This window comes from Tinamus guttatus, unplaced genomic scaffold (genome assembly GCF_059628265.1).
Source record: "Tinamus guttatus ecotype Peru unplaced genomic scaffold, ASM5962826v1 Tinamus_guttatus_pri_ptg000459l, whole genome shotgun sequence".
Classification (NCBI taxonomy): Eukaryota; Metazoa; Chordata; class Aves; order Tinamiformes; family Tinamidae; genus Tinamus; species Tinamus guttatus.
This window is the reverse complement of record NW_028288993.1, coordinates 2842764-2862513: the sequence shown is the minus strand read 5'-3', so window position 1 is coordinate 2862513 and position 19750 is coordinate 2842764. Positions and strand designations below refer to the sequence as shown.

Here is a 19750-nt window from a genome sequence, read left to right as displayed (position 1 = left end):
TGCGCTTCAGTAGCAAAGAAAAATATAGTATTTCCTGTACTGTTAGTGCTTTCATCTTCCTCATTGTCTTTTCTTTTCTAAAATTCTGAATTATTCAAGCATCATGCTCAAACAGTAGTAGTAAGAATCTTTATAGAAAGCCTTTAATTGAAGCAAATGTCATTAAGCCTATTTTTAAATGTTGAAAGCTCTTAATGAGAACATTTTAATCTCTAGGCTTCATTATAGAAACACTTCTTTAATACCTGATAGTATAATATGTAATCTTTATCTTTTCAGGCTATTACAGAATGACCTCACACTGAGCCTTTCTGGAAGAAGGAAAAATCAACTAGCAGTCCCTCAATGTGCATCATTCTGTTCAAATTTGACCCTCGACCAGCTTCAAAAAATGCCTACAGGTAAAGATGCTTCTAGTTAACAGATGTATTTCCATAACCTTTCTTATGCAATTTCATTTTACCTGTAGCCAGTGATGCTTCAAACTCAAAAGTCGGTTTCAGGTGCCTTTAGGTAAGTTTGGATGCATTGATTTTGAGTAATCTATTTCACAGTCAAACTTTCTATAAAAAATTTCTCCCATTACTGTCCTTAACCTTAGAATTTCATGGCCAAAGTATGTATCTAAACATCTGAAGTATGTAATAAATATACCACTTCAGACTTCTAAAAAGACTTTAATGTTCTATTTTTTGTGTTTATAAATATTGTGGGTATTGGCTATTACTTGAGAAGCACAAGTATCAGAATGTGTCCAGTAACTTTCCTCTACCTTCTGTTAAGCAATGACTTGTCCCAGAACTGACATAAATATCTCATATCAGCCATTCTGTTTCAGACTAGTGACCTTGTTTCCCTAGTTAAAAGTCTGTCTAAACGGTTGTTAAAAGTTGAAAAGACAGAGTATCTTAGGCCGTATTCTTATAGATAATATACTTTCTCAAGCAGTAAACATGCTTCTCATGATGTTTAGGAAATTTTTGCACCCTGGTAGATAATTGCTTTCTGCAATAGTGCATGTGCCAGTTAGAGCACCGCATTAATCAAAAAGTTTATAGTTATTCTTTGCAATGCATTAGTGAATCCCTCTCTGTATCCTTGCCACTTGCTTTGGACCCTTCATCTTCATCCTAGGTCTTTTGTGTATAGGTCTATTTGCAGTAAAGTTTAGTGCATTGTACCCAATGCTTTACTACGCTCCATTACTGTTGAAAGTAATGTACTGCCTGTACATCTCTTTCCAAACTATACTGTCTTATGAATAAATACAGGTTGCAAACTTCAAAGCTGTAATCACATAATGTTTTTATGGAACTGAATTTTATTGCAGGAAACTGCTTTAATGGAATAATTTATCATGTATTTATCCCTTTGCCTCAACATTAAGATAAATCTTAATAAAGTTAAATTCAAAGGCAAAATTCAGTTAAAACTTAAGGAAGAGAACTGACATGTTTCAACTACATTATTTTCGAAAGGTATAGATGTTTACATAATATGCAAATGGCAGATGCTTCTTGTACGTAGAGAACTATTTGAACAAGGCAAAAGTCAGTAAACTAATTGAGCCAGTAGTTTGAAGACTGGAAACAGGAAAAAATACAAGGCTGAATCTAAGAGAGGAAAAATATAATCTTTTTTTTGCACTGGAAAGAGAAAATATACATAATCTGTATGTCCTCTGTGTATTCTGCAGTTACTGTTTTCATTGGGTATGTATCACTGAAATTTTAGCCTTCTTTCTCTGTTCTCCATAGGTGGTTTTAATTGTGGCATTTTTAAATGCAACTGGCAACTAATGATCATAATTTAAAGTATTACTTTAATGAAGAGATGAGTTTTCAGGGAAGGTCCAGAAAGTTATTAGAAAGTGTCAGTATGTCTGAATGCTGAGTAAAGTCATGAGATTGCACAGGAACTGATTCCCTTGTGTTGTGATTTAAAAATTAGAATGAAAAATGTATGGCCTAGTTTGATTTTTACAGCAGTACATTTGGCATGTAATAAATACGCAGCTGGTAGGAAGAACTGACAGTGAAATACTGAAATTGGAGGAAACTGGTAATGGAAAACTGCAGGTTTCTGGAAGATATGAAACTTTATTAAAATTAAGTAATGTGGTTGGATAGAATGGGGAGCATTCACAATCTAGCAACAGAAAGAAGTGAGTTACTTCATGGTTAATGATATGTAGGAAGCTCTGTTTGAATGGTCTTTAACCACAGCATGGTTAGGTGTAGTGGGGTTATATGAAAATGTATCTGCAGACCCTGAATGGCCCATGGCAGGAATCTTGAAATTCATGAAGTTTGTAGATAAATCTTATCCTTGGTCAGTTTACATAAAAAAAAAGTTAGTCCTGCAGAAGCTGAGTTAGGAACATACACTGTACTATACACTATATTATAGGTATACAATAAGTGTATACAATAAGTATAAGTATACGTATAACTATATATAAGTATAGTGTATACAATAAGCATTCATTCTTGGAGTGTTCATTATCCAGTCAGAAGGCTGTGGCTATCTAGTCCTAAGTAATGACCCAACAAAAAAATATTATGATAGTACTTTTTTTGCTGTTACCTGTATTTTACAGGTAACATTTAAATTACTATCTTTTAACTGATCTGTAGCTTCACTTGCTGAACAGTCTCTATTAAGATGGCCTGTGCAGTCCATGTATGCATCCTGTTTTTAGAGAAGAGCTGCCTCATACAACAAGATAGTTCTGCTGAATAACTCGGCCATTGTAAGGTTCTCCATTCTGAGGTCACGAGAAGCCCACCATGAGGTGGGCCGTTGTGCGGTGACGAGAGGGCCACTGTGAGGTCGCCCACTGTGAGGTCGCCCACTGTGAGGTCGCCCACTGTGAGGTCGCCCACTGTGAGGTCGCCCACTGTGAGGTCGCCCACTGTGAGGTCGCCCACTGTGAGGTCGCCCACTGGCCTCTGGGCACCCCTCTCACTCGGGGCGCGCGGAGGCCCCGGGGGGCCGCGCGAAGGCCCGTAGGTCCCCCCTGGCCCTGGGCGCGCGGAGGCCCCGGGGGGCCGCGCGAAGGCCCGTAGGTCCCCCCTGGCCCTGGGCGCGCGGAGGCCCCGGGGGGCCGCGCGAAGCTTGTAGAGACCCCCTGGCTCAAGGCGCGCGGAGGCCCCAGGGGGCCGCGCGAAGCTTGTAGAGACCCCCTGGCTCAAGGCACGCGGAGGCCCCAGGGGGCCGCGCGAAGCTTGTAGAGACCCCCTGGCTCAAGGCGCGCGGAGGCCCCGGGAGGCTGCATGAAGGCCCATAGAAGCCCCCTGTATCCAGAGCACATAGAGGCCCCCAGAGGCTGCTTGAAAGTATGCAGGGACTCCTTGCCAAGGGAGCACGGAGGCCCGGGGAGGACACACAATAGCCCCTAGGGCCCCTCTCACTCGGGGCGCGCGGAGGCCCCAGGGGGCCGCGCGAAGGCCCGTAGGTCCCCCCTGGCCCTGGGCGCGCGGAGGCCCCGGGGGGCCGCGCGAAGGCCCGTAGGTCCCCCCTGGCCCTGGGCGCGCGGAGGCCCCAGGGGGCCGCGCGAAGCTTGTAGAGACCCCCTGGCTCAAGGCACGCGGAGGCCCCGGGAGGCTGCATGAAGGCCCATAGAAGCCCCCTGTATCCAGAGCACATAGAGGCCCCCAGAGGCTGCTTGAAAGTATGCAGGGACTCCTTGCCAAGGGAGCACGGAGGCCCGGGGAGGACACACAATAGCCCCTAGGGCCCCTCTCACTCGGGGCGCGCGGAGGCCCCAGGGGGCCGCGCGAAGGCCCGTAGGTCCCCCCTGGCCCTGGGCGCGCGGAGGCCCCAGGGGGCCGCGCGAAGGCCCGTAGGTCCCCCCTGGCCCTGGGCGCGCGGAGGCCCCAGGGGGCCGCGCGAAGGCCCGTAGGTCCCCCCTGGCCCTGGGCGCGCGGAGGCCCCAGGGGGCCGCGCGAAGCTTGTAGAGACCCCCTGGCTCAAGGCACGCGGAGGCCCCGGGAGGCTGCATGAAGGCCCATAGAAGCCCCCTGTATCCAGAGCACATAGAGGCCCCCAGAGGCTGCTTGAAAGTATGCAGGGACTCCTTGCCAAGGGAGCACGGAGGCCCGGGGAGGACACACAATAGCCCCTAGGGCCCCTCTCACTCGGGGCGCGCGGAGGCCCCAGGGGGCCGCGCGAAGGCCCGTAGGTCCCCCCTGGCCCTGGGCGCGCGGAGGCCCCAGGGGGCCGCGCGAAGGCCCGTAGGTCCCCCCTGGCCCTGGGCGCGCGGAGGCCCCAGGGGGCCGCGCGAAGGCCCGTAGGTCCCCCCTGGCCCTGGGCGCGCGGAGGCCCCAGGGGACCGCGCGAAGGCCCGTAGGTCCCCCCTGGCCCTGGGCGCGCGGAGGCCCCTGGAGGCTGCACTAAGCTTGTAGAGACCCCCTGGCTCAAGGCACGCGGAGGCCCCGGGAGGCTGCATGAAGGCCCATAGAAGCCCCCTGTATCCAGAGCACATAGAGGCCCCCAGAGGCTGCTTGAAAGTATGCAGGGACTCCTTGCCAAGGGAGCACGGAGGCCCGGGGAGGACACACAATAGCCCCTAGGGCCCCCCTGACCCAGGGCACACGGAGGCCCCGGGAGGCCGCACCAAAGCCCAAATGACCTCCGTGTCCAAGGGAGCACGGAGGCCAATGGGCTTTCGTGCGGCCTCCCGGGGCCTCTGTGTACCCTGGATCAGGCGGGCCCCACGGGCTTTTGTGTGACCTCCCGGGGCATCTGTGTGCCCTGGGCCAGGGGCCACCTATGGGCATTCGTGTGGCCTCCCATGGCCTCCGTGTGCCCTGGGTCAGGGGTGCCCTAGGGTCTTTGGTGCGGCCTCCCGGGGCCTCTGTGCGCCCTGGGTCAGAGGAGCTCTGCGGGCTTTCTTACGGCATCCCGGGGACTCTGCGACATGGGTCAGGGGGCCTTAGGGGCTTTGGTGCAGCCTCCCAGGGCCTCCATGCACCCAGGGCCAGAGGCCAACTACAGGTATTCGTGCAGCCTCCTGGGGTCTCCGTGCGCCCTGGGTCAGGGGGTCCCTACAGTATTTCATGCGGCCTCCCGGTGCCTCCGTGCGCCCTGGGTCAGGGACCACCTATGGGCATTCGTGTGGCCTCCTGGGGCCTCCGTGCGCCCTGCATCAGGCAAGCCCTATGGGCTTTCGTGTGTCGTCCCGTCAGTATTTCATGCGGCCTCCCGGTGCCTCTTTGCGCCCGGGGTCAGGGGCAACCTATGGGATTTTGTGTGGCCTCCCATGGCCTCCATACGCCCTGGGCCAGGCAAGCCATACGGGCTGCCGTGCGCCCTCTCGGGGGCTCCGTGGGCCAGGCAAGCCCTATGGGCTTTGGTACTGCCTGCCGGGGCCTCCCTGGGCCAGGCAAGCCCTACGGGCTTTCGTGTGGCCTTCCGAGGACTCCGTGCACCCTGGGCCAGGGGGGCCCTATGGGCTTTCGTGCGGCCTCCCGAGGCCTCCCTGCGCCCAGGGCCAAGGGGTCCCTACACGCTTTTGTGCGGCCTCCTGTAGCCTCCGTGCGTCCTTGGCCAGGCAAGCTCTACGGGCATTCGTGTGGCCTCCCGGGGCCTCCATGCGCAAGAAAGTTCTCCATGCAAGGGAAAGTTCTTGTCAGCCAGCATTTGGTTTTTGCACTGAGTGATAAACGTTAGATGGTAAGAGAATGGATGGTTTCACTCTTAAAATGAGGTAATGCTGTTTCACAGCTCACACGGCCGGGGTGCTGCCATGGAGGCTGTGGGCTTCTTGGGAGGACGGGCTGGGAAGGCGAGGCAATAGGACAAGAGGGAACGGCCACGAATGGAAGCACCAAAAGTTCCACAGGAACTTAAGGAAAAATGTCTTCCCAGTGAGGGTGCCAGAGCGCTGGAACAGGCTGCCCAGAGAGGTTGTGGAGTCTCCTTCTCCGGAGATCTTCAAACCCGCTTGGACGCAGTCCTGTGCCACGTGCTCTAGGTGACCCTGCGTGTGCAGGGGGTTGGACTAGATGATCTCTAGAGGTCCCTTCCAACCTTAACAGTTCTATGATTCTATGATTCTGTTCCTGCCTCAACTGTGGAGTATCTGTTTTTTATGTAATAGTATCTTCCTGTTGTGTTTTGCAGACTTATTCTAGCAGCTAACAGAGATGAATTTTACCACAGGCCATCGAAATCAGCAGATTTTTGGGACAGCTGCAATGAAATCCTTAGTGGTACGTAGCTGTTATGTAGCTTTTGTTGTGGCTAGTTTTTAATATACTTTATGAAGGAATCAGATATGCAGAAACATAAGTGTAAAAAATATGTATACATTCCTCATACTTCTGGGGAAAATATTTCATGAAATTTGATATGAATTATATTGCTGTTGTGGTGTCTTTGTTTTAAGATCTAGAAAAAAATCCTTGAAGTTATTTGCTAACAGAGTGGCATTGTTAGTTTGTTCTGGGGAGGTAGGTACCAAGGGACTTGAATGTTTTCAGTATTGTGTTCTTTAATTAACAAGCAGTGCAATAGAGATTTAGTAAATCACAGCTAGCTGCTTCATCTTTTTCAGATACAGTAAAACACTTACTAGAATTAGTTACTCTGCATGCTCATTGTCTTTAGTCAGATAAACCTGTTAACCTGAGCCTCATGAAACTTTTCTTGTTTTTTGTTTTAATTATTAATTCCTAAGCTACAGAATAGCTTTAGTTATTGATCTACTAGTAACCCAACTGTCTCCTCCTCTTTAGGAGAGAATCTGTCTTTATATGCTGACTTCTAAGTGTAACTAATATTTCTTCATTTTCTTAGAGACAAAATGGAAGGACTGGAAGACAAAACATTGTTTTAAGTACTGGATTCTCCCTTGGCAAAGGCTGTGTTACTGTCATTGGCAGGGAGGCCAGTGAGGATAAATTACTCCCGCTGCCCTGCAACTTCCTTGAAATTCTGGCTGATGTTCCAGATTTCTGGCAGTCTGGACACTGCTTACCCTGTTATGTAGTGAGTTTAAAGCAAAACAAACAAGACCCCTTGCTATCCTGAAATCTGAAAAGCCTTAAACTTTGTATGTAGGGTAAGATGTGTTTTCTCTGTTCAGGGCCCTGTCTGAAAATTCCTTTTTAATAGACCCTCTTGAGATAATGTTTTCAAGCAATTCAGAAAAAAAAATTATTCTTTGATTTAACATTGAAAAATATTTTTTCTTTCAACAATATTACAAAACAGGAATTTTTCTGTTGGTCATTGGACGCTAGTCAGTGTAGCTGTATATAACCCCACAGTTAAGGTGAACAATAGTGGTGAAGTGTTCTTTAAAGATCTGACATGACTAAAATTGATATTGGGGTTTTGGATCCTGAAGAAAGTGTCTGAATAAGGGTCCAAAAACCTTGGCTTAGTCTTTTAATGAAAGCTTTCTTATGGCATTCTGCTTCAGAATTAAAAAGTTTTATAACAAGATGCATATTTGTGTAGAAACATATCCCCTTTTCCATTAAATGCTTGGTGTTTAACATGAAGTCCTTGCAAATATGTTTTTTTTTTTTAAACTTATGCTCTGATAGAAGTGAGTTTTTTGATTCAGTAATGCAAGTTACTGTTTTCTGAGCCCAAGATTTTTATTAGTTACCTCATTTGCTTTAAATTATTCTGTTTAATTTTTTTCCCAAAATATTAAAGTAACAAGTAACAGTTAATCTTTTCAGGTATTTGTCCTTGAATTAATGTATTTTCTGAACCTATCTAAAGTTTGTGCATATGTTAGCATACTGGTACATCTTATTTTTGAATTTAATCTGCTTGTTCTTTCTCATTTGTTATTGCTGTGTCTTTGAAAGTATTAGCTAGTGCAGAATTGGGTTGGGTGTTTTTGCTTGCCTCATCTTTACAGTCTTGTACCTACTGATTTCATCCAGCCCCATTAAGACTTAAGACTTCATTGAGAAATTAAACTTAACCTTTTTGAAAAATGAGTGAAATGTTTTAGCTTTTGTTCTTTTAGGTCTGGATATGGAAGAAGGAAAAGAAGGTGGGACATGGCTAGGAATCAGTAAGAAAGGCAAGATGGCAGCCCTGACAAACTATATGCAGCCAAAGGTTGACAATAATGCAAAAGGAAGAGGTATGAAGAAATGAGAAAAAGAAAGCATACAGACAAGTCTTTGTGTCCTAGTAAAATAAAATGATGGTTGCAATATTAATATAAATTTTTAAACCATTTCGTTAGACCACAATGATGTTAACCCATGAGGATGTGTACCTGTGTGAGAAGCTTTACTTGGGCAAGGACATTCTAATCAAACAGGCAAAAGTAAAATGAGATATAGTGCCTAAATTTAAGTTGGTTACACCCAGACAAGAAATGCAGCATTGTTTTTTTCCATAATATTGGTTATAATTAACAGTGGAAACAGGACAAGGTTTGAGTTAGATTTTCTTTGTTTTTTAGACAACACTAGATTTTTTTTAAAAGTGTACATGTTACTTTTTTTTTTTTTTTAATAGGAACATTGCAATTTAGTCCATGCTGAAGATTAGGCTAAAAGCTCATAACAGTTTCCTCTCAAAGTGATGAATCAGTAGTGAAATTGAAGAAACACTTCTGAAAGCACATCTGTTTTTAAAATAAAAATGGGTTTGTTTGTAGCTGTGTGGGACTGCAGTGGAAATATCTTGCAGGGGGAAAACGTGATGTTATACAGAAACAAATGGACTGTATCACCTGTATCTCATTGTAGGGTCATACATCAGGGAACTGAGGCAAGACAGGAGGAAGTTTGGCAGGTGGGAGGAGAGGAAGGGCTTATCACGGAAGGCAGAGTTGATAAATGTGACTGCTGTACAACGGAGCTCTTGACTGAGTTGTTTCTCAAAATTAAAATCTGGTTTTTAATATAACCATGATACATACCCTTAAGATTTTAAAGGTTCTTTTCCACTGATATTAATGGTATTGGTAGCAGGAAACTTATGTATGATTACTTCACCAACCCAGCCAGAATAGTGAGTTCCCGTGTCCAAGTTGCTCTATGTACTTCTTTCTTAGGTGCTCTTGTAGCAAACTTCTTGACTTCAGATCTGGACAGCTATTCTTACTTGAAGAACGTTTCAGTAGAAGGACATCTTTACAATGGATTTAACTTAATAGCAGCTGACTTGAAGTAAGTCTACAAAACATCATAGTTTAAAAATTAAAAGAAGAAAGATAACAGCAGTGAAGAACATTTGTGTGTGTGTGTATATATATATATATATATATATAAAAACTGCTAGGACAGAAGTTAAACAGAAGCCTATCACAGGCTAAAGCTAGAGTTTGTCTTTTTTTTTTTTTTCTCTTCCTGCTATTGGCATATAAGGGCCTACTGTTATTCTAGTCATAATGTTGTTTTTCATCTTAAGGTTATCTCATTCTAATCACTGTTTCCTGCAAAGCTATGCAGCTTCTCTAATAGGCCATAATGAATCTTTTTGTCTTTCCCTGAATATTATCTTGTTTTGAAGGTGACAAAACTTTGGCCATATCTTTCTCAAATGTAGACACATCTGTCTAATTATAAACCTCTTTATCCTCATTTCATGAGGCTTTTTCAGCTGTCAGGTTTTTGACTGAACCTTTAGCTTAGGAAACCTACAATAGACATTAAATTTTGATTTGAATGAAAAAAGCCTGCAATAGAACAGGCCAAGTTGTTAGGACAAGTTGTTCTTGACCATATAGTTCATCCACACAGAATTTATCAACAGTTAAGGTACTGCAACCTCAACATTTGGCTGGCAAGCTGTGACTTATGAGGAAGATCAGTATTAGCAGAAAATAGAAGAGAATCAGAATAGTGATCACTGAAGTGTGGAAGCAGAAACTTGATTTAAATTGAGCTTAAAAAAAGTCTGCTGGCTGCTATTGTCATCACTTTATGCCTTTACCACTTCTCCAGCAAAACTGATATCTGGGTTTGTGAATCAGGGAGGGGATTTAATGCTATTACTGGGGTGAAGTTTATAGTGGCTTTTCGTGTTAGCTCTGCCCCAGAGTTCAGTACTGAAAAGCTGTGAACAGTAGGTGAAAAAGTAGGCAGAGCTAAATAATAATGGAAAGAGTGGCGCACTGAACTCAATTTTGGAAGTATACTCACTTTCAAACTCCCTTGAAAGGTTTCAGTCTCTCTAACAAAAGTTTCCCTTGTTAGACCACAGCAGCTTTCTAATGGAATTATGTGTAATAGAAAATGCACATCTGGGGGATGTGGAATATGGAAGCAGTAAGATACAGATGTCCTGAATTAGTGACCCCACGGTTTGTACGTATGTCCCATCTTTTTGTTAACTCCAGGGGATCTTATTACTGATTTTCACACTCACAGGAGTCTCAAAACAGATGGTAGGTGATATTCTTTCGCTTAAAGCTGTTGAAAAGGAAGGCAGTAGTGACTTCTTATTCAGGATACAATTTTTGACAAGTCTTACCTCATAGCTGTGTTCAAGGGCCTGTTTGGGCAGCTTTCCCCCCCTTCCTCAAACTCTGCCTTTTGGACCTCTGATGAGGACAGCTCTGAGCTTTTCTCTGGTTGCCCTTCTACAACAGTTACAAGTTTGGAAATCGGGAGAGGGTTTTCAGTGCACTGATCAAGTAGTCTTTGGAATTGTTCTTGTCATAAATGAAAAAACAAATACCTTAATGATTTTGCTTCACTTGCTTAATACATAACATGTTTACAGTGTGATTATAATTGCTACCGATATATTTTTTTAGAGATCCTAAGGGAACTTTTAAATGATCCAAATGATTCTTGGCATTTTGAACACTAGTTTTTACTGCTGTTATGTATATACTGTTCTCTAGCAAATACTTCAGAAACAAGGCATCACAATCAATAGGGGAATGTATAACAGGGCATTTACTTTGTTCTTGTGTCCCTTAAATAAGGGGAACTGCTTGTCTAGAAAATAAATCAAAAAGTGTTTTTGTTTGGATGATTTTGGATGGAAAGCTTTTAATATTTATGCAAGTATTAACACTATTTATATTTTGAAATACTTGCTGTTTTCTGCAGTTTTCTGTTTCCTTCCACTGATGGTGGTTAGGTGGTTCCGCTGTTGGTTAGATTATAGGATTCAGGAACCTTGAGATATATTGTGCTTTAACTTTGTTTTCTGTTTGTAAACAAACTGCATGCCATTTTGCTGGTTAATTTTGGTTTCAGAACTTGGCACCTGAAAGCTTCTCAAGAAATAGAAGGAAATTTCATTGCTCATAAGATTTATTCTCCCATCTCTAATCAGCAACATGTTCTTGTATTCATTGCAAAAAAAAAAAAAAACCATGCTGTGCCTGATAGTGTATTTAAAAGTAATTTAAAAAAAAGTTCCCGCTGCTTTCATTATACACTGTCTAGATACTTGCAAAACAAATATTCTAGATGGTAAAAAGAAACCCATGACCTTTTCATAAACATGTTTGTGTTTTACTGATGAGTATGAATGTTTTTATTTAACTTGCCATAATTTGAATTGACAAAGTCAACATAAGTGATGTGTGCCTTAGTTGGCTGTCAGAATTTCTTTGAAAAGTAAACTTGTTCGTAGGTGACTGTAACACCCAGTGCTTGGGCCTGATCTTTTTGAAATAAAGTATTTTAAATATGTAACTTTCTTCCTTTGTCTGAAAGAAGGACTGTTTTGATTAATTTTAAAGCTCAGAAAATCTGTTATTGTTTCTCTTATTTTAAAATTAAATGCGTCTTTATCCAAATAGGAGAAATTATTTATAGAAAAGCCTAGAGAAAAGCCTTCTATTTATAGAAAGCAGAGGTATTAACTTTTCTTTTTATGAAGGATATGGCTAACACTGAGCCTTTTTTCTTTTCTTCCAGGAAGTTGTTATTAAAACTCTCAAAATTCGGATAATGAAGTAATGCAGTTCGTGGTGGCAGGGGGATTCCCAAGGACTTAGTAGCTCAATGTATCGCACAAGGCCGCCTGTACCTAAACAACATCCCTAGTTCGTGTGCCACTTGGTTTGGTTTGTGTGCCTTTCCGAAAGGCACAAGAAAAGCCTCATGGGTTTGGGAGGAGGAGAAGGGAGTGAAGGAGAGGAAGGTTTTCTTGTTGCTTTGTATTCTGCCTCTTGCCTTTCTCAGTTTTATGAGTGAATTAGAATTTCCCCTTTTTGACTGGCTTGACAAAGAAGCTGCAGAATGTTTTTCAGAATGCGTCTTGGAGAAGAATATAATCAGCTAGATAAAGAACTGTGGTGCTGGTTATTAAGGTTCAGATACTAACTGAGGTAGCAGATGTTAACTTAAGCACAGCAATTTAACTTCCAGCACAGGATTAATGAGTTTGCTCTCTACGTAGTCTTATGTGCATCAAATCAGATATGTCTTTACCTCATAGGAAAAAAAGGAACTGAAAATGGCTTCCGTATTTAGTGCTGCTCAATGTAAATTCAATCTTAACTGTGAGCTTATGCTGTTTTCTTTTTATTCAAAGATTATTTACTGTCTGAGGAATGGCAGTTTGGGACTCGCATAGACAATAAATTAAAAACTGGACTAAAGTCCAAGTGTTGGGTGACTAAAATGCTCTTTTCCACTGTAAATAAGTATCTCACTAGAGTGAAATACAGGATTACCTGATCTCATGGCTGTGTTCTAGCAAATAGTGATAGCAGTTGCAGACTCGGTACTGTGTCAGCAGATGAGATTGAAGGATGTTGAGAGTGAGCCATCTAATGGCAATTCATGGTTTGTTTCCCGCAAGATACCAAATCTTATAGACTTGCTTGACTTTTTTTTCAGTTGACTTGTTTGATGTTTTGCCAATGTCTGGAAGGCTACTTAAAAAAACCCTCTTGTTTGGGGCTGGGGGGAAACCTGCATGCTCTCAAAATAGGTGATGGAAAATGTTGCTTGCTGTAATGGATCACTCTGTATCTTCAGAAGGAAATACTGCTTCTCTACTCATTTAAAGCATACAGATTTTTCTCTGAACTGGACTGTTTTCCATGCACTAATTCTGGATTTTTATTGGGTTTTTAGTGATGTATTGTAAAATTATACATTCTATTTGATAGTGGTTCAGCTAGTATCGTGTTCTGAGGGGAGAGCAACGTACCTCTGGAATCCTGTAGCAACTGTTGGGCAAACATCCTGATGTTTGAAGATTGCGTGAAGCTACAATTACAGAAGCTGATGTTTTCAAGGCGACCTTATTTATATTTTTCAGTACTACCAAAGGAGATGTAATTTGCTACTATGGAAACAGAGGAGAACCGGAACCTGTTTTCCTAAATCCTGGTAGGATGACTTCAGAAAGCTCTGAATATTGCTTTACAGTGTTGTTACTTCAAAGGAGTGTAGCTGTATTTCTCTATTAATTTAGCTTAAATGTGTATTGTCTTTACCACTTTTCCATTACATTCTTAAAAAGTAAGCAAAATGTCCTTAATTTCGTTCAAGAACTTACTGATTTCACTAAAGAATAATGAACAAGCTCTGTATTGGTGTACCCATATGGCAATTAGTGGGGTGTTACCTAAGAAAATATGATGGAAGGACAGAAGTCTGCCTTGACGAGTGTTATTTTCAAAGGTTTCTAGGCTGGACCGTAGCTCTCCTTTGCCTGCATTGTTAGAGACATTGAGGCCATGCTTCCATAGAGGCAGCTGGTCTTAAATGGAAGGGAAAGCCCTCCTTGGTTTGTCTTCAGGCAGATTGATTTAAAGTATATGAAGTCTAGCTGTTTCTACAAAGCAGTACTCCAGAATTTATTCCTGAAAAGTCCCCTTAAATGGACAGGGATGCACAGCACACTAAACAGCAAAGCTGCCTGACAACAGTTGCTACAAGGATATGTTGATGGTGATGGCTTATTTTGCTTGCTTAGGTTACCTGGCAAAACGTTATTGCCAATAGGCAAATAGTTACGGTAGCAATTACAGCCTAAATCCCTGGAAACCATTGTTAGGTTTTGTAAAACAGCAAACACAAAACAGATTTTGATCCAGACAGTTAGGACAAGCTCTGGCCGCTTGATTATCCCTCTCTTTCAGACTATATGGAGCTGGGTGGTGGTTCTGCAGAATAGTCGGGTATTTTTTCTTAGGGAGCAGAGATGCAGATTAACGGAGATGTTAAGGATCAGGATTTAGAAAAAGTGAAATGTCTCCTTTATTGCTTCTGGCCATAGCTGTTAAGCTACTGTCCAAAAGAGCACTACATTTAATAGCGATTTTTAAAGCCTTCATACAAATGTGTCAATATTCTTTTAGGACTGTCTTGGAGCATGAAGTCCTTGTGTGTTGTGCAGGTGGAAAAATAGTGCTACTTTAATGGTGTAATGAGAGAGTGCACCACAAAAGACTGCAAAGACTTAAAATTTTGTGCTGTTCTTTAATGTTCAAAATGGAGGTTAAAAGTAATTGCTGCAAATATGGATTGGAATAAAACTGCTGAATACTAGCACAGCGGAATACTTAAGCACAGCCTAATGTTTGATACAGGTCTCTGGTCTAGGATTAGGCCATGTGCTGCTGATAAAAAGATTATCTGGGGAACAATTTGGGTTGCATTCAAATGTATGAAATATGTCCTTAAAACTGCATCACCAGAACATCCTTTCTGAATTGATTTTCTCCATCTGAAAATTATTCAGAATGAATGCAGCTAGAAGTGGTCCATGGGGGACTGGTCTGTGAACACTTTACTATTGCTTTTAAATCTAAAACTTGCCATATAATTGTCCTATTAGAGACTGCTGTTATTCTGGGACATGTAAATCTTGAAAGACCAGGGTTACTTCGAAATAAAACCACTGCCGTCATGATTATAAAAGTTATCTTGTGTTTAGGTTATGTGTTGCCCTAATGTTTCTATTAATAACATGCTTTGGAATAAAAACTAGCATCTTTATTTCACCTGTTTCCACATGTGTGCATAACAGTGGTATTAAAAAACCCCAAACCCTAGGATTCAGACAATTTTAGTAATCTTAGAATGTATTTAGACCCGCTTCAGAGATCAGCTTTTGTTTTCCATGTATAGGAATATATGGATTGAGTAATTGTTTGTTGGATACACCATGGAAGAAACTTCAGTATGGGAAGCAGCTTTTCACAGAAGTGATCAAGAGAAGTGAAGACCTTACTAAAGAAAACTTGGTGCAGGAGCTCCTTACAGTGATGAATAATCAAGAGCCGTAAGAACACATTATCAAGAATGTACTTAAAATGCAATGTGACTGGTTAATCTTTAATTTTTGAAGTAGGAAAGCTGACTGTATTTTGGTGATCTAAATGGAAAGTTAGGGGTGTAAAACTGCTGCAGTAACCCCTCTGACCTCAGCATTTCCTCTGTGGGGTGCTGATACCTACTAAATTACAGCAAATGATGCTTGATACACTTCAGTATATGGTAGGTCCTGTTTCTAAGTACCTTCCAAGCTTTCATAGAAATACTGTCAAGAAATGTTAAGGGCTGTCCTAGATATCTTCCAAATAAGCTTGCAGGAAGAAGGGATCTTTGTTCAACACAAAGAAAAGAAAAGGCTGGGGTCTAACTAGAAGAATGTTTGCTTACACAGTGTGCCTGAAATAACCTGATCATGAAAGTTTTATGCAAGACCTTAGGGGAAGTAGAATGCAGAAAGGAAGAAGTAACAATGAAGGTGAAAAAACTGCCAAGATAGGAAAAATATTTCTTACAGGGAGACAGAAGTTCAAGACCTTGAAAGACTCTGTGGAAAAGAACTGACAAGTCATTTTACCTTTAGTCTTTTTCATACTTCTGTCTCAAAATTCACACTCTTTTTGTTCTTACCATTGTTATTCACTTAACTTGCAGCTTATTGCAAGAGGGGGGAATGTCTATATTAAATGTATTTTTTTATACAGTCAATTACCAGATCCTGCAATTGAAGACCAAGGGATGGATTACATACGTCCTTTATTAAACAAATATGCAGCTGTATGTGTTCGATGCCCTGGATACGGAACAAGGTAAAACTTCATAGAAAAGTTTATGTGCTGAATCAAAGCATATCTTGCATTATGCTGCTGTAAATTTTGGCTCTCCAGTGCCTGCTTTAAATTACTTCAGATATTAAGCATAATTTAGTAAAGGTTTCCTTATATGATACCGTAGTGTCTTAGATAACTTGGCACTAGCTGCATTATGGTTTATTTGGGAGCTGTAGGCAGCTCCAGTTTGTCCAGGACAAGATAATCTAAATTACAAATCATTTTTACTGTTCCATTTCTGGTCTACTTTTTTGAAGTTACTGTTGTTGTTCACTCATGTTCATTTCTCTTAAACCCCTCCAGAAACTCCCTAAACCAAGTTGTCGCCCATTTCTTATTTCTTTCGCCTTTCTCCTCTATTGGCAACACTGAATTACTTTACGCTGTGAGTGTTGTCATATTATATTAAACTGCAGCAACATTTCATATTTCCACAGGCAGCTTGTCAGCTGCCTTTGAAAGTCCCTTCTGGACTGTCCTTCTGGACTGTCCTGTTTGAAGGAAGGCCAGGGTCTTCCAACTATCACTATATTATCAAACTGAGGTCCTGGTTTCCCAGTATACTAGCAGGTCTGACCACCTCTAATTTTGATCATACCAAAACACAGGAAGCATCAAAAAAAAAAAGCAAACTCAGATCTTTCTAGTTACCTTTTATATCTGATCAGCTACAGAAGAGATTTCTTTTCTAAGAGACGGAATAGTGTCATCTGCATAGCTAGAGACTGCTTTAGGCTTTAATATCTAGGTGTTATTTTCATATATTAAAACATATTACTCTTGTTCAAAAGAACATATATTTTCATTTTCCCTTAAGTGGTGCTGCTGTTCTGAGATTCTAACTTCTTACCCAGGCTGTTCTGCCATAACTGTAAGAAGATTAGAGTAATAGATACATCTTGCATTTAATCCTGAGCAGGTCAAAATTATGGGTTAAGGAGTTGCTGCTCATAGGGAATTTGTGCTTTCGAGGACTGGCAATGATTTCGTCAGCCAGTGGTTGTATTAGTCAACCTTAGTGTTCCTGTTGTATAGGTGAAAATGGGTAAGCAGGACACATTTCAGTATTTCTAAGTTCATGTTTTGGCAAAGAAACCACTGAAAAAATGAGCATCTTGATTAAAATATATGCAAAAAAAAATTACTCTTGGATACTGAAGCCTTAAAGTCATAAAGGAACATTTCGTTCTGCTTGCTTTGCAGGTTATAGTGTACTTATTTCAAAGGATATAGAGTTATTCCTGTACTAACTTGGAAGAAATACTTATATTTTACTAGTGTGCTAACAATATATTTCAAATCTTTCCTGCTGTTAAAACTGTATACTCACACTCTTAGGCTAACTTTCAGTGTTAATTAAGCCTCACAATACTGTTAGGAAGCTGGGCCTTTTTTGTGTGTGAAAAACACCAATGACTTGGAGGCTGCCACGTCAGGATGGCAGGAAACTCCCACTTCCTGTCAGCTGGCAATGGATTTTCTACATAAGCTGCCATTTTCCTATGATCAATTAAATTTGAAGTCAGAAACAGTGGTAGACATGCATGAATGGAATCTGCTTTTCATGGAGGTAATTTCCTGTTTAGAAGTTACATCCTAAACAGAAGTTTGTGTTATCACATTGGTGTCCTGTGGTAGCAGTGATGTTTAAATCTTGATGGCCTTGAAGTTACAGGAGAGATGAAGATGGAATTCTGTTGTAAATAACCATGAGTTTGTGCGTGCCATCAGGTAAAACTTAAATTCATGCTGTGTGACTTGAATGCCTTTGGCACTAACAAAAATTTAACCTTTTTATCATACTTTTTGTAGGCATGCAGTTTTATATTTGGCTTTCCTGAAGTGAAACAGGAAAAGAGCAGTGGAGTGAGAGCAAGAGCCTGAAAGTGCCCATTTGCAATTGCCTGGATGATTTCTACCCTGCTTAGCACAGTGATGCAGTCAAGAGCAATGAGTTAATGTCAGGGTGATGTTGCAGGACTCTAGAAACCTGTGTGACAGGTTTAACCTTCTCCCTTCATGTTGTTTCAGGACCAACACGGTCATTCTCATTGATGCAGAAGGAGAGGTTACTTTCACAGAGCGCACCATGATCAATGCCGATGTCGACCAGTGGAAAACAAGCTCCTACGAGTTCAAGCTACAGATTTAACAACTTTGAATGGATTGTAATAAAAGTGATGAGAGAACAAGCCATTATACTCCCATACATGTTTTGTGCCAGGCTCCAGAAGCAAGAAAGAGCAAGGAAAACAAAAGTTTATTGAAATCAGTAGCACACCCTATCAGGTTCCCAAATACTTTGGGTAAAACCAAGAAGGAAACTGTTTCATAGTGACTTTAGTTAAAAAAAAAAAAAAAAAATACTTCTGAATGTGCAATTTCTTGATTTAGCTTCCTAGCTCAAAATCATAAATACTAATGAAAATTATCAGTATTGATACTTCTGGGCCTGATTCAGCTGCATTCTTGCATATCATTAATTTCTTTTTACTTCAGCTGCAGCTGAAGGTACATGTAGCTGCCTGGAGCACCTGTGTTAAGTTTTAGAATGTATTCCTTCTAAAAATTACTGACTGTGCTTTTGCAAATAGGAAATCAGATGGACAATTCTATACAGCCCTTTAATTACTTTGTCTGCTGAAACAACCATGTAATATGATGCCTTGATCAGTGTTGAGAAGTCATGGGGGGAAAAAGGGTCAGCCCCCAAGGCAAGGCCATTTCTGCCCAAGACAGAAGCCTTTGCTCATCTGTCTCTAAAGTCATTTCAAAGAGAATCTTGAGCACTTCCCAGGTCATAGGAGGGAAAAGTTATTTGCTGCTTTTGTTCTGTCTAAAGGTTTGACGAGACATTTGCTTTCCCTCCAAAATACAGTTTGAGGTTTGTAAAGCTGATGCTTAAGTGCAGTAACTGAATGTATGTTCTTTGGGGTATTAAATGCTTTAACACTTAACTCTTAAGCTATGCCATGGTGCAGTGTTTTGCCTTGGGGAAGAGAAAGATTCCTTTTTTCCTGTAAATAGTACAGCAACATATTTTCTTCCACAATTTCATATCTTCTCTCAAATCAAATTTAAGTTCAGTGTCTGTTCAGTTTTATTCAGTAGAAACTAAACAATTATGGAAATAGATTGGTTTATTTTTGAAGGGAATAAAGTGATCTATATTGTGACACTTTGTTTTCTGGTAGTCTAACTAGCAATGTTAACTTTCTGTTTTCTTTCCCAGCAGGCAGAGGAGGACTAGTTATGTATTTGTAAAGAGAAACTGAATATAAAGTCTGCATAACAGGCTTTTTCCATAAGTGTGCAACTTTGGCTTTATTTCTTTATTGGTATAATACATCAAAGCTGGAGTGACGGCTCTTACTTTTAGTAAAAGAGGTTTGTTGTAAAGTTAAATTGTTGGTGGAAAAAAGTTGGGTATTAGATGCACTTCCTGTGTTCCAATAACTGTGAATTATAAAACCATTTCAATGCATGCTTTTAAAAGTTATTTAATGCTAGTGGTAGATGATAGACTGTAGCTAATATCAAAGGATCCTAACCTAAGTTGTTTTGCTGCTGCTGTTCTATTCTGACTTATTTTGAGTGCTAAATCTTAAAATGGTAATAATTGTATAGTTATTTTCTGTCCTACTTAGTGAATATATTTTTCTACAGTTCTCTGATTATGAAGTAATGATTATGAAGTAGCATCCTACTGGATGCAGTGTACAAAGATGTGCAGCTTCTTCT

At 41.5% G+C, this 19750-nt stretch overlaps 1 protein-coding gene across 2 annotated transcripts; it reads left to right on the top strand.

Annotated features, from left to right (window-relative positions):
* Positions 1-284: 284 nt before the first annotated feature.
* TANGO2 (transport and golgi organization 2 homolog) lies at positions 285-18355 on the top strand. 2 transcript variants are annotated; one of them, XM_088532209.1, is made up of 8 exons: positions 285-401; positions 6127-6215; positions 7994-8113; positions 9038-9152; positions 13219-13289; positions 15036-15189; positions 15884-15988; positions 18041-18355. In XM_088532209.1, the coding sequence occupies exons 1-8, from the start codon at positions 346-348 to the stop codon at positions 18159-18161; spliced, it is 831 nt and encodes a 276-aa protein (XP_088388335.1). In that variant the 5' UTR covers positions 285-345; the 3' UTR covers positions 18162-18355. The 2 variants fall into 2 exon arrangements, with proteins under 2 accessions (XP_088388335.1, XP_088388336.1); XM_088532210.1 differs by lacking the exons at positions 13219-13289; positions 15036-15189.
* The last annotated feature ends 1395 nt before the right edge of the window (positions 18356-19750 follow it).

What these genes read in the sequence shown, in the direction of transcription:
- TANGO2 (XM_088532209.1), top strand. Translation starts at nt 346, where the DNA reads ATGTGCATCATTCTGTTCAAATTTGACCCTCGACCAGCTTCAAAAAAT. An exon ending in ACCTGTTTTCCTAAATCCTG is followed by an intron (nt 13,290 to 15,035) that starts GTAGGATGACTT and finishes TTCCATGTATAG; the next exon opens with GAATATATGGATTGAGTAAT. An exon ending in GTGATGAATAATCAAGAGCC is followed by an intron (nt 15,190 to 15,883) that starts GTAAGAACACAT and finishes TTTTTTATACAG; the next exon opens with TCAATTACCAGATCCTGCAA.